General features: G+C 41.0%; 1 protein-coding gene across 3 annotated transcripts in view; it reads left to right on the top strand.

Moving 5' to 3' along the window:
* The window catches only part of Tek (TEK receptor tyrosine kinase), a 102,647-nt gene that overhangs the window by 69,657 nt on the left and 18,784 nt on the right, over positions 1-14,206 (top strand). For 2 of the 3 annotated variants that reach the window (XM_040757156.1, XM_040757154.1), the window contains 4 exons: positions 7,460-7,759; positions 9,629-9,783; positions 11,115-11,325; positions 13,591-13,701. In XM_040757156.1, coding sequence (XP_040613090.1) covers positions 7,460-7,759; positions 9,629-9,783; positions 11,115-11,325; positions 13,591-13,701 — 777 coding nt within the window. The remainder of the gene's footprint in view (positions 1-7,459; positions 7,760-9,628; positions 9,784-11,114; positions 11,326-13,590; positions 13,702-14,206) is intronic. The other variant, XM_040757155.1, reaches the window with a different exon arrangement.

Raw genomic sequence — 14,206 nt, 5'->3', positions numbered from 1 at the left:
TGTTGGTTAGGGGGTTATTGTTTATAGTCTTTAATTATATTAAGATGTGTTCCTTCTATTCCTACTTTCATCAGGGCTTTTACCATGAAGGAAGGGGTTTGGGACTTATCAAATGTCTTTTCTGAGATCAGTGTGTAATTTCTATTCTTAAGTCTACTTGTGTACTGTTTTATGTTTACTAATATATTTGAGCAATCCCTGTACCCTAGAATGAAGCCACCTTGTCATAGAACATCTTAATATGCTCTTAAACTTGACTTGAGGTGTTTTATTGAGATTTTTTGCATTTAAACTCATCAGAGAAATTTGTCTATAGTTTTCTTTTGTGTGTGTGTGCTACATATTCTAGATATCATTTTTTTGGTTTTTATGAGACAGGGTTTCTCTGTATTGTTTTGGAGGCTGTCGGTCCAGCCCGGCCTTGAACTCACAGAGATCGAGTGCTGGGGTTAAAGGCGTGCGCCACCACTGCCTAGCTCTAGATATCATTTTAATACCAGCTTGTAAAAGGAGTTTAATAGTGTTCTTTACATTCATGTTTTATTAAGCAATTTGAGTAGCTTTAATGTCAGCTCCTTGGTAAATTGTTGGTAGAATTCAGTGTTGAGTCTGTCTGGTCCTGAGTTTTTCTTTGTTGAAAGACTATTGCTGGTATAACCTCATTGCTTGTTATAGATCTCTCTGTGCTATTTATAGCTTCCTGGTTTAATTTGGTAAGTCATAGGAATGTATTAATTTATTCCATATTTTCAGGTTGTCACCGGGCGGCATTGGTACAGGCCTTTAGTTCCAGCACTTGAGAGGCAGAGACAGGTAGATCTCTGAGTTTGAGGCCAGCCTAGCCTACATAGTGAGTTCCAGGACAGCCAGGATAGTTACACAGAGAAACCCTGCCTCAAAAAACAAAAATAAGCTAACAAAAGAATACAAGTTTTCAAAGTATGCTCTAATGATCTTCTAGAGTTCTTTGGGGTCTAACTTCTAAAGCATTTGTGTGTGTGTGTGTGTGTGTGTGTGTGTGTGTGTGTGCACGCGTGTGTGTACACAAGTCAGAGAACAAACTGAAGCACTCGTCTTTTTCCTTTTACCATGGGGGTCCCAGAAATTGAACTCAGGTTTTTCAGGCTTGTCAGCATTTACCTCTTGAGATATCTGACTAGTCCCCAGAATCTATTTTATTTTATATTTATTGTTATAAACTAATCCCAGTTCCCCTCTCTCCCCTCTTCCCTCTTCCCCCACCTTATCCTCATTCCACCCTACCCCCATCTGCTCCTCAGAGAGGGTAAAGCCTCCCATGCAGAGTCAATGAATTCTGTCCCATCACCATATTGAGTCAGGACCAACCCCACCCCCACCCTGTGTCTAAGCTAAGCAAGGTATCTCTCCATAGGAAATGGGCTCCAAAAAGCCAGTTCACCATTAGGGATACATCCTAGTTCCACAGTCAGTGGCTCCACAAACTTCCCAAGCTACCCAATGTCACTGGCATTCAGGGGGCCTGGTTCTGTCCTATGCAGGTTCCCCATCTGTCAGTCAGGAGTCCATGAGCTCCCACTATCTCAGGTCTGTGGGTTTCCCCATCATGGTCTTGACCTCTTTGCTCACATTATTGCTCCTCCCTCTTTTTGACTATACTTTGAGGTCTCAGCCCAGTGGTTAGTTGTGAATCTCTGCATCTGCTTGCATCAGTTACTGGATGAAAGTTTCAGGAGATCATATCTATTTCCCCTTCCTAAGTGGATCCATGCATGTCTCTCTTAGGGTCCTCTTTGTTTCCTAGGTTCTCTGGGGTTATAGACTGGGGCTGGTTATCCTTTGCTTCATGTCTAGTATCTACTTACAAGTAAGTACATAGCATATTTGTCTTTCTAGGTCTGGGTTACCTCATTCAGGATGGGTTTTTTTTTTTCAGTTCTGTCCATTTACCTGCAAAATTCAAGATGTCATTTTTTTTTCACTCTGTTCCATTGTGTAAATGTACCACATTTTCTTTATCCGTTCTTCAGTTGAGGGGAATCTAAGTTGTTTCCAGGTTCTGGCTATTAGGAATAAGCTGCTATGACCATAGTTGTGCAAATGTCCTTGTGGTATGAGTGTGCCTCCTTTGGGTATACGCCTAAAAGTGGTAGATTGATTTCAAATTTTCTGAGAAACTGCCATGCTGATTTTCAAAACGGCTGTGCAAGTCTGCACTCCGATGACAGCTTATGTGGAGAAAGGGAAACACCCCTTCATTGCTGGTGGGAGTACAGAATCTATTGTATTATCCCCCCTTTACCTTGAATTTTATAAATTTTGGTATTCTTTCCTCTTTTTTTAGCCAATTTGGCTAAGGACTTGGTGACATGTTTTTCAAAGAATCCTTTTGTTTCATTCTTTGTATTGTGCTTCCAGGTTTCATGTCACTCATGTCTGCCCTCATCTTTATTATTTCTTGCCATGTAGTGCTTAGGGTTGTCTTCTTGTTATTTCTTCTGTGACCTTGAGGTTAATCCTTACTTAGAGCTCATGATTTTTTTAATGTGAGCACTCGTAATTAGACACTTTTTTCTTAGAAATATGTTTGTTATATCCCAATGTTTTAAATAAATTGTTCATTCATTTTCATTGGAGTCTATTAAATTTCTAACTTACTTCTTGATTTCTTAAGTTACCCATTGGTCATTCATGAGTGTGTTGTTCAATCTCCAAGCATTTTTGCATTGTTTCTGTGGTTCCTCTTGCTATTGATTTCTACTTCTGTTCACTATAATCTGACAGGATACAACAAATTGCTTCTATATTTTATGCAGTTTTGGAAACAAAATCTCATGAATCTCAGGCTGGCCTCATAGTTGTTATGAGACTAAGAATGATCTTTAATTCCTGATCCTCCAGCCTCCCCCTGCTGAATACTAGAATTTCAGGTATGTCTGACCAGGCCTAGTTTATGTGATCAAACCCAGAGCTTTGTGTGTGCTGGACAAGTATTCCATTAACTAAATTCCATCACTAGCCCCAGTACTTTTATGTCTTAATCATTTGCCTCATGGCCTAAAGTATGGTCTATTTATAAAACTGTCTAAAACTATTGGATTGCTAAGTGCCCATTATGAACTAGATGAACTCTGAAATTTCTGTGTTGACTTTTAGTTTGAATGATATTGATAAGAGTGTGGTGTTAAAGCCAAGTCCACTTGCCATTCTATATCCATTAGTGTTTATTTTATGAAACTTGGAGCTTCAATATGTGGGGAAAATGTAATTATATCTTTTCAATGGTTTCTTTATTAGTTAAGATTAATTTTTGTTTGAAGTCTGCTAAAGCAGTTATCAGAACGGCCACATTGGCCTGTCTTTGACTTTGACTTTCTTGACAAACTAACCTCCATTCTTTCACTTTGTTGTCTTTGCCAGTGATGTGCATCTCTTGGAGACAACAGACATTTGGATCTTGTCTTTTAATTTATCAAGGAAGTCTATAGATTTTTAATTAGCGAGTTAAGACCATTTATGTTTATGGTTATCATTGAGAGATGTTTGCTAAAACTTGTACAACTTAGTCAAGTGTTCTTCCGGTTAGTTGGGTTGTTCGTTCTTTTCTTTCTTCTCTATTCATGTTAGTGGTGTACTGGCATACAGTATTGGACGTTATGGATACCTTCTTACTTCTCTTTGGTTCAACTTTTGCTCTCATGAAATTTATTATTTCCTGTGCTCTCAATTCTTCTTCCCTCCTCTGTACACAGTTATTCATTTAAACATCTTTTGCAGTACTGTCTTGGTAGTTACAAAGTTCCCTAGTGTGTGCTTGTCTTGAAATGTCCTTATTTCATTGTCAGTTAATTTTATAGACACATATTTTCTGGATAGAATAGTCTTTGTTGGCAGTTCTTTACTTTTAGGGATTTATATAGCTTCTGTTGAGAGGTCTCATGTTATCCCGATGCATTTGCTTTTGTAAATGGATTAGAGATTATTTTTCTCTAACAGCTTTAATATTCTTTTTTTGTCCTTTTGGCATGCTGAGTGTAATGTGTTGTGAAAAGGCTTGGCCATGTCTATTGGAAGTTATAAATGGCTCTAGTGATTGCACATATATTTCTTTCCTAGATTTGAGGTAATTTCTACTGAAATTTTTAAAATTAGACGTCCTTGCCTTTGGTCTTTGATTTCAGCTTTTTCTACTATAGGGATTCTTACTTGGGTGTGAACTTTAGATTATATTCCAATGTTCTTAGATATTGCAGTCACTCTCGTGTGTGTGTGTTTGTGTGTGTGTGTCTGTGTCTGTGTCTGTGCACGTGTGTACTCATGCTCTCTTTCTCTCTCTCTCCCTCTCTCTTTTACACACACACACACACACACACACACACACATACACACATGCATGCATCTGGATGTTTTTAGGTGTATGTACCTATGCATGTGTCAGAACCCAGAGAAGAAAACTGGGTATTCTGCTCTACAATTCTCTGCCTTATTCCTTTAAGAAAGGGTCTCCCATTGAGTTAGAGTTAGGCTGGTGGCCAGCAAACGTCAGTGATCCTCATGTCTCTCCTCCTCCACAGCACTGTGTTGCATTTTGTATGCATGGCCACACCTGGCTTTTGGCATGGGTGCAAGGATCTAAATTTAGTTCTTCATATTTATGTAGCAAATGGTCATCTTTATTGTCTGTTTTTTTCAAGTTCATATTTGAATATAGTATTTTCTATACTTTGTCTTCCATACCTGATAGTTTTCTGTCTGCTTGGTCTAATCTATTGATAATTCTTTCCACTATGGGTTTTTTTTGTTAATTAGCTGAGTTTTTAATTTCTAACATTCCTGCCCATCTCACTTTTCATGTTGTATTTCTCTCCTAAATTGCTGATTTTTTTTTCCTTCCAGGTTGCTGATTTTCTCAACCATTTTGGGACTTTTGGGATCCAAGTTGGATTCCTTGCTTCACTCATCTCTTTACTTGACCTTTTTGAGGTCATGGGTTATTTTTACAAGTAAATTTTGAATTCTCTATCCAATACTTTACCTATCCCAGTATCTTTGAATTCAGCAATTGCAACATTATGAACTTTTGAAGGATTCCTGTTGCCTCTCTTTTTTAGGTTTCTGGGGTTTTCCTAGTGCAATTTATTTGTCTGTTGTTTGGGATGCCTCTTCTGATTTTATCTGGGATTCTTTCAGTAATCAATAATCCTCAGAAAAGAGAAAAACAGCTGCTTATAATAGCATCAGTGCTAAACTGAACAGGGAATAGAAATGCACCTTAGATCAACTAGAGGTGACTCCTATACCACCCAACAGAATTGCCAGTTACCATAGGACAGGAAATCACTAAGAATGTGTTACACAGTCAAAATTGTGTAAAGTTAGTGTAAATGTAGAAATAGCAAATGGGTGGTATAAAGGGAGGGGCCAGTGAAAGGGAAAGCAGAGCAGAGTTAAACAAAGAACAAAGAATAGAAAAGGAAGCTTGAAATTATGAGGGGAGCATGGAAAGAGCAGTATATAAACAGTTCTTAGGGGTGGAAGAGATGGAACAGCTGATCGGGTGCTTGTTTGAAAATGTGGGTTCAGAGCCCCAGCATCCAGTAAACGCTGGGTGTGGTGGGTTGCATCTGTAATCCCAACACTGGGGAGGCAGAGAGAGGAGGATCCCTTGATGTCACTGGTGAGTGACTCTATCTCAAAACTCAAGGTATGGGGTGATTTAGGAAGACACCAGCTGCTCACCTCTGGCCTCCACACCTATAGGCACAAACAGTCATGTGCACCCTCCCCCACCACAAATAGCACGCACACATACTTTTAATTGAAAGGTTGCCCAATAATGAATATGCCATGAACAAAATTAGATAAATGTAAGAAAGGAAACAATGAAAACATAAAAGGTTTTAAGAATCAGATAAAGGCCGGGCGTTGGTGGCACATGCCTTTAATCCCAGCACTCGGGAGGCAGAGCAGGCGGATCTCTGTGAGTTCGAGGCCAGGCTGGACCGACAGCCTCCAAAACAATACAGAGAAACCCTGTCTCGTAAAACCAAAAAAAAAAAAAAAAGAATCAGATAAAGTAAAACACTACTAAAAGTTTGGAAAAATAAGGAGGCACAAAGAGCAAAAGGGACCAGAAGAATGTACATAATGGTCAATTTAAAAAGATGGAAGGAGCTGGGTGGTGGCACACGCCTTTAATCCCAGCACTCGGGAGGCAGAGGCAGGAGGATCTCTGTGAGTTCGAGGCTAGCCCAGAGCTAGTTCCAGGACAGCCTCCAAAGCCACAGAGAAACCCTGTCTTGAAAACCTCCTCCCTCCCCCCAAAAAAGGAAAGAAGGAATCACCTCTTCTCTTTCATCCCAACTTTTCATCACCACATAACACAGGCAGCTTACAACCCACCATTTACTTGGGAGTCTTTCCCATGCCATATATCAGTTTCTATTAACATGTATGTTGCTCTCCTTTACTTATTTATATTTTCTACCACACAAAACATTGTAATGTCTGTTCTTATATATGTTCCCCTGTGCACAGGGTTGAGAGCTGTTCTAGGGAACACGTCCAGAAGTGACTCTCATGTGTAGAGTTCCTCTGAGAGAGGCTAGTGAGTGTGTACAGCACCCAGAAGAGCACGAACACTCTGCACTCACTCTGTCCAGCTCCATGTGCAGCCCTGTGTTGACATCACCTAAGGGTGCTATCAGGCAGTTATAGTTTACCAATCTTAGCAGCCCACCATAGTCCACGATTGTTATGGAGGGAGTCTCAGGGAGACTGCAAGGATGATTCTGTCCTGGGAATCTCAGAACATGTTGTTCTGACCCTGCTTGTGTCCCTGAATGGAATGTGATCTCACTTCTCTCAAATCTCTGGAGTCTTGTAAGGGCTTAGCACATTTTCTTTCACATGCGTTAGCATGCCTACTATCTATAACTGTGTTTGGGGTAAAGATAACCATATAGCTAAGACAATGGTATTCAGAGCCAGACTACCAGAGTTGAATTCTGTATCTCCTGCCTAACAGTGGTGTTGACCTTGACTGAGTCCCAAATCTCTCTGTGTCTCAGTACTTACAGTAAGGAGGGGAAAATGAGTTAAAACGTGGAATAATTAGAGTGATGTATGGCATGTTATAAGCACCATGTAAACATTATCCCTGCTAGTCTTTTCATTCCATCCAGCACCAAGCACGTTGTAGATAGGTTTGTGAAGCAAAAGAATTCCGCAATCCTTCCTTTACTGTAAGGAGACACCTTGGGGGATGATTGTATATATAGTACCCTCTCCTCTGGGCCAGTCTCTCACATCTAAGGGAGTCACACTCCAGCTAGTGGACTGGAGTCAGCACGTGAGGGAGGGATGCTTCTGTTCATGTTAGTGAATGGTAGTGAGTGGGCTGACATGGACCCACTCTCAAAAGCATATTAATCTAAGAGGTGACACTAGGTCTTAAGTGAATTCTTTTTTAAATTTCTAGTTCTTCCTCCTCAACCAGAAAACATCAAGATCTCCAACATCACTGACTCCACAGCTATGATTTCTTGGACAATAGTGGATGGCTATTCTATTTCCTCTATTATCATCCGCTATAAGGTCCAGGGCAAAAATGAAGACCAGCACATTGACGTGAAGATCAAGAATGTCACCATCACTCAGTACCAGCTCAAGGGTCTAGAGCCAGAGACTACATACCAGGTGGATATTTTTGCTGAGAATAACATAGGATCAAGCAACCCAGCCTTTTCTCATGAACTAATGACGCTTCCACAATTCCAAGGTTGGTAGTAGACTGATATTTCCATAGAGTACTTTTGGACAGCACCAGAGAATCCTGTCTTGAAATATTGCTCTATGTGTCGGTTATGCATCATCATTCATTTGTCCTAATAAGCTGTGTCATCACTATATAAATCCTGAAAATAAAAGTCTTAAGAAGGATCTCTACTGATCCATTTTCTCTTATTAAACTTAGAATTAGGTAGCCTCAAAGCACATCCCATCCAACAGTCTAACAAAAAATGTGAATAATATAAATTTCAATTGTAGGGAGAAAGAGGTATGTAGAACCTGCTTATGGGAAGCAAGCTGTATAGATACTTCAATGGGAAGGGTTTCCCTGCATTTTATTTTTTATTGAGACAAATTCTCTTTGATTTTTAATGACATTATGATATTCTGAGTTTTCTTCTCCCTTTCTTGTCTAATCTAAATCTAAAATTCTTGTAGGTACTAAATGCAAGCTAACTAAACTATTTGGACTGTAGCTCTCTGACATGGCTTGAGATCCTTCCACAATGCCAAGAGCACTATGCCCACTTCTTGCCATTTGTAAAACCTGTTGAATAGAATTGTGTGTTCTAGGGCCTAGCACTGATGCAGCCACAGCATGAAGACAGACATCTCATCTGTGCAAATGGTGCTGTGCGACACTTTTCAGTGACCTATATATGCAAAAGAACGTAGTCAGGGTTGTCAGAGGGGTAGACAGTTGCACAAGTGTATAATTTGGACTACGGTTTACTTTTACCGAAGATACTACAGTTCTTTGTTCTGTGGTCAGGATCATATGTGGTTTTAAAATACAGTACAAGAAGCTACATATCATTAATGATTCTGGAATGTTTATGAAATATCCAAGAAATGATGTATCTTCCAAATTAGGGATGGACATTGTAGTTTTTATTTCACTCTATCAGTGCTTCATTTTTATAAGCATTGTAGCTTGGTAAGATTACACATAGGTTCTAAATGCAATTGATGTATAAAATGTGAAATTTTAAACCAAGATAAAACAAAACAAACCCACTCACAACTCTTGGTGTTTCTATGATCAGTACATAGAAGAAAAGATAGATACATATAGAACACTTTTAAGAAGTGGAATTATGGATGGTGGTGGTGCACATCTTTAATTCTATTCCAGCACTTGGAAGACAGAGGCAGGCAGAGCTCTTTGAGTTTGAGGACAGTCTGAGCTACACAGCAAGTTCCAGAATAGGTTGGGCTACACAGAGAAACCCTGTCTCAAAAAAATAAAAGAAGTGTGATCATAATCTGTGTAGTGATTTATTAAAACACACTGAGTTTAATCTCATTGGGATATAAAGGCAAGATGTAGAAATATTTAGAACAGTCTTAAATGGATTATTTTAACATAAGCCCTAATGTAAAGCTTTATTTTTTTCTTCTTGTCTTTTCCTAACTCCTGCCTTCAATATTCACTAGGTTTTCTCCATCCACTCTTTAAACAAGGGAAAGTACAGAACAAGACAACATATCATATGGGCTCTATGCTGTTGTCATCAGGATGTGAAAGTTTCTAGAGAAATTGAGCTACAAACATTAAAAGTTAAACAACTAGTTAAGCAGCAATAATGTTCATCTACGTGGGCTCCTACTTGGAAGCAGTTTAACAAATGACATCAGCTAGTAGCCATTTTGAAAGCACTTTTGTCAATCCTAGAGATCTCATAACAACCCTATGAGTTAGATTCATTTCTACTGAGTTTAGAAATAACTGAGTATACCACAGTAAGCAGGTGGGGCAGTGGTTACGTTCCCATTACACTGTGTCTTCCCCAACAGAGGATCTTAGCCCATCATCCACCTAAACTAACTCAGCTGCTGCCCCTCTGTTCCCCTGCAGTCTCTGCAGACTTTGGAGGGAGGAAGATGCTGCTCATAGCCATCCTTGGATCGGCTGGGATGACCTGCCTCACAGTGCTGATGGCCTTTCTGATAATGCTGCAACTGAAGAGAGCAAATGTCCAAAGGAGAATGGCTCAGGCCTTCCAGAATGTGGTAGTATATCATTTTTTCCCTAGATAATAAGCAGAGGCCTATATAGAGGGTGACCTTTGCTTTAAAGGTGTACACAAGCAAATAGCCCTATAGGCAAGTTTCATTGTTTCCTTTGTCTTCCATCATTGTCAGGCAACTAACATGAGTATGAAATTTTTTTGTCCAAACCAGATGAAATTTGCAAGCAAAAAGGATACACTTAATAATTACACAGAGACTAAGACTAAAACAGGATTCCTCCCCAAAATGAGATAAGTCAGTTGCCTGACAGAGTATTTCGGTAGAATGAATTGTACATTTTTCAATAAAGGACATAAGGATAACCAGGCCACAGCATCATATAGTTCATTTCCTAATTATGTGTGGCATTAAATGGCTTTCCACACATTTTCCCATTCTAAGTTTCCATATTTCTCATATCTCCTTCAATTCTACCACCCCCTCCTGTGTGCGAGAGTTATGTATTCATGTACTTCTTTTCCTCCGAACAATTAGTGGTCAGGATTTGTGGTATATGGCATTGTACTTGACCTTTTGGAATACTAAAGCATGGAAATTTCGGAAGCGTATAGCTTTAAGGTCTGTAGAATAAATCTGTGCCCAGTATTGTTGATTTTGTACACCGAACAGTAAATACAGTGCCATGCTTCTGATGAGATCTAACTCACATGTCTGAGTCCTCAAGATTCCTTTCCATGGAGGACAGAGGGAGTTCATTGTCTGATTCCGTGCCAGAGCTGGTTTGACTCAGGCTATTACTGGAGAGAAAGGATAGGGGAGGGGAGGGGCACTTTGAAGCTTGTCATGGTATCACTGATTTGTCAAGAGACTGCTAGCTGCCACTTGAATTCAGGAGAACAAGAGGTGTGCTGGGTTTTGCTATATGCACCAGTCATTTTGGGATATGGTAGGCTCTAGAATTCAAACTTAGGATGAGCATGGGATAGTAGCAAGGAGAGACCAGGCCTAGGACGACATTAGGAAGGGCCTCACTGAGGCATGACCTGTGACTACCATGAGTTACTTTTCCACTAGAACTACAAACTGATCTCTGCACATCAGAGTGGGGTTCAAACTTGTCCTTAAGGCTGTCATCACTCCTTCTGCAGCTTTGCAGGCACTGCTAACGGACAAGCCTGTGTACATGCAGCACTGTGGGCTGCAGTTTCGTTGGCACAGGCTTGTAAAAAAGAAACCTATTTGTGCTCCCATTCTAGAGTTAGTTACATGATTTATTTCCCACCGGATAGATACAAACCAGAAGATATTATGCACCTTAGGATAACAAATGTCCTGACACAAAAATGATAAGAAAATATATATTTTTCCAGAGAGAAGAACCAGCTGTGCAGTTCAACTCGGGAACTCTGGCCCTAAACAGGAAGGCCAAAAACAACCCGGATCCCACAATTTATCCTGTGCTTGACTGGAATGACATCAAGTTTCAAGACGTTATTGGAGAGGGCAACTTTGGCCAGGTTCTGAAGGCACGGATCAAGAAGGATGGCTTGCGGATGGATGCTGCCATCAAGAGGATGAAAGGTCAGTGTCTGGAAGACAGCCTTTCTGGAGGAGAGGAGACAGGCGTTTCCTGTCGAAATCCTCCCTTTGTCACCACATAGTCTTCCAACCAGAAGTGGCCCTGGTGTCAGATATGCTTGTTGTGTGTGCAGATGAAGGTGCTGTCTCCTTCAGGGTGAAGCCTGTGGTAAACAGCATCAGGGTATGAAGGGCAGAGGGAGGAGACCAGAGTGTTGGTTCCTGAGGGTCTGGGAATGTTACTCTTCTGCCATTCACTGCTCCCTTGGGGAGGTGTCACTGTTTTCTCACGGGACTCATTCTTGAAATTGAGTGTGCATCAGAATTACCTGGAAGACTTGCTCAGAACCACACTGATGCCCTGCGCCCACCCTTACCCCTCTTGTATATGCTCAGTTTTTTATTTAGGAGGTCTGGACAAGGTCAGAGAATCTGATTTAGTAGGTCTGGACAATTTGCATCTGTGTTTCCATGTGATGTGGATTTTGTGGGTTTTCGTGCTTTTTGACCATACTACTGAACAGTTAGAATTGACTTTAAATCCGCTACATACCATGGTAGGATTATGACACCAGGAACTAAATAAAAATATCATCTAAGCTTAGAGATAGTTTCTCTCCATCCATGGGTCTCTTTCTTTAGCCTCTCTCTCTCTCTCTCCCTCCCTCCCTCCCTCCCTCCCTCCCTCCCTCCCTCCCTCCCTCCCCCTCTCTCTCTGTCCCCCTCAGACAGGATATTACTGTGTATCCCAGACTGACCAGGGACTCACTCTATAATTAATCTAAAATTTAGGGCAATCTTACTATCTCAGAATATAGGTATGAGTGGTGATATTTTTTAAAATAAATACTTGCATAACAGAAATTCCCCTTCTGTTCTGTTTTTATCACTGAAGGTTTAGGGAACACTCAACAGTAAGGGGGAAGAATATTTGGAGCATAGACTTATGAAATCAGCTTTTATTGGGCTCTTTCCTGAATCTGGTTTTTTATTTCATGTACTATTAAAAAGTAAAGCTGCTTAACTGTGTGCCGTGGCAGAAATTTTTCACAGGTGGAGAAACACACTGTAGGGCAGCCACTGAACAATACACTAATTGCTAAGAAATCCCAACGCATTGGATCTCAGGACCAAAGCTACAGTGAAGGTCCTGTGATAAGAATGGGAGACTGGGTTTGGGATGTCTGGTCCATCCATATTACAGATGCCCCTGACCCACCTGGTCAGTTGGAACACTCTCTAAGCCTGTTCTAGTATACACATGTCCACCAGCACCACACCCCTGATCATGTTCCTTTGCATAGACCAACAACAGTACCCTGTAGCAAGAGATCTAACTACGCACCTGTGGCACTGACCACGCCTGTTTGGACATGGTCATGGATGCATATGTGAGGTGGGGATTTAGGCTGGTGCAGACAGGCGTCCCCGCCCCCCTCTCTCCTCTCTCTCTCTCTCTCTCTCTCTCTCTCTCTCTCTCTCTCTCTCTCTCTCTCTCTCTCTCTCTCGTTGCTGGCTGGGTTGTGGGAAACAGCTGGGGAGGATCCTTGGATATGGAACCTGTGGCAGCCTCTTTGTAAAGGTAACCTCTCCTTTGTAAGTGTAACCTCTCCTTTGTAAGTGTAACCTCTCAGAATAAACCCTATTTAATCTGTACTGAGCCTAGTGTATATTGATTCCCACGAGACTTTCTGGGAATGTCCCACAGGTGCGTTGTAGATTTCTCAATACATTACCCTGTCCTTCGCTCAAAGCTGATCCATCAGTTTGAACATCAGCCAACAGTCTTCTCTCTGGTCCAAACGTGATAGTTCTCCTCACCAAAGTGCCACTAATGAGGCAGGACAGGAAGAACAGGAAAGCTGCAGCTCAATTTCCTGACTCTACATCACCTAGAATATGTCAGCTGAAGGGCACTAGTTCTCATCCAGGGCCATTTTGTTTGGGAGGGACATGGGATAGTTTGTGGATACATTTTTGGTTGGTTTTGTTTGGGAGGGACATGGGATAGTTTGTGGATACATTTTTGGTTTTGCTGTTATCTAGCGAACGAAGGTCAGGGATGTCACTGAACTTCTCCAGTGCTCAAAGCAGCTTCCAGTAACACCAGCCCCGTCATCTGTGGTGAGGCTGAGAAACTCCGCTTTAGGAGTTTTCCAAACCCCTGATAGTGACTAATTGCTATAGCAGTCCTGGGTTCCAAGACAAGACAGTTCTCTTTGGAAAGGTGTAATGAGGCGACATTACCACCCTTGGCTTTATTTCCAGAATATGCCTCCAAAGATGACCACAGGGACTTCGCAGGAGAACTGGAGGTTCTTTGTAAACTTGGACACCATGCAAACATCATCAATCTCCTGGGAGCATGTGAACACCGAGGTAAGATGCTCCCACCCTCGGCAGACTTTGAAAGATAAATCAGGAACATTCTGTAACAAAAGGAGGAAAGATACTAATCTTGAGAACATTGTTTATTTTAAAACTACAGTTTCAATCTGAATGTCTAGTCCCATTTATTGGCTGAGCTGAAGCTAATTATCCTTGTGGAGGAGGTGCTGACTAAATCACTAGACATCTGAGGTGGTTTAGCAATTAATGGTCAAGATGTCCATGGCTTCTTCTCACTCTTATCCTTACTAACCAGGGGATTTTAAAAAATCATATTATTACTATAGAAGGGCAAGAAGCCTTTACCATTAGAAAATGTGGGGTGTGTTGGCTCTTCTGAATTGATATTTTTTTTTGCTTTGAGTCAGGGTCTCACTCTTACACCAAGGAACTGGTGTTCTGAATTTTGAAGGCACTGGTTCCAGTAGCACTGTGACGTGAAAGCACTGATAATGCTTAGGTTAAAGAGTGATTCTAAGTTCATACACGACAATCC

This window comes from Mesocricetus auratus, unplaced genomic scaffold, assembly GCF_017639785.1.
Source record: "Mesocricetus auratus isolate SY011 unplaced genomic scaffold, BCM_Maur_2.0 Super-Scaffold_100014, whole genome shotgun sequence".
NCBI classification, from domain to species: domain Eukaryota; kingdom Metazoa; phylum Chordata; class Mammalia; order Rodentia; family Cricetidae; genus Mesocricetus; species Mesocricetus auratus.
This window is presented reverse-complemented; position numbering and strand designations above follow the sequence as displayed.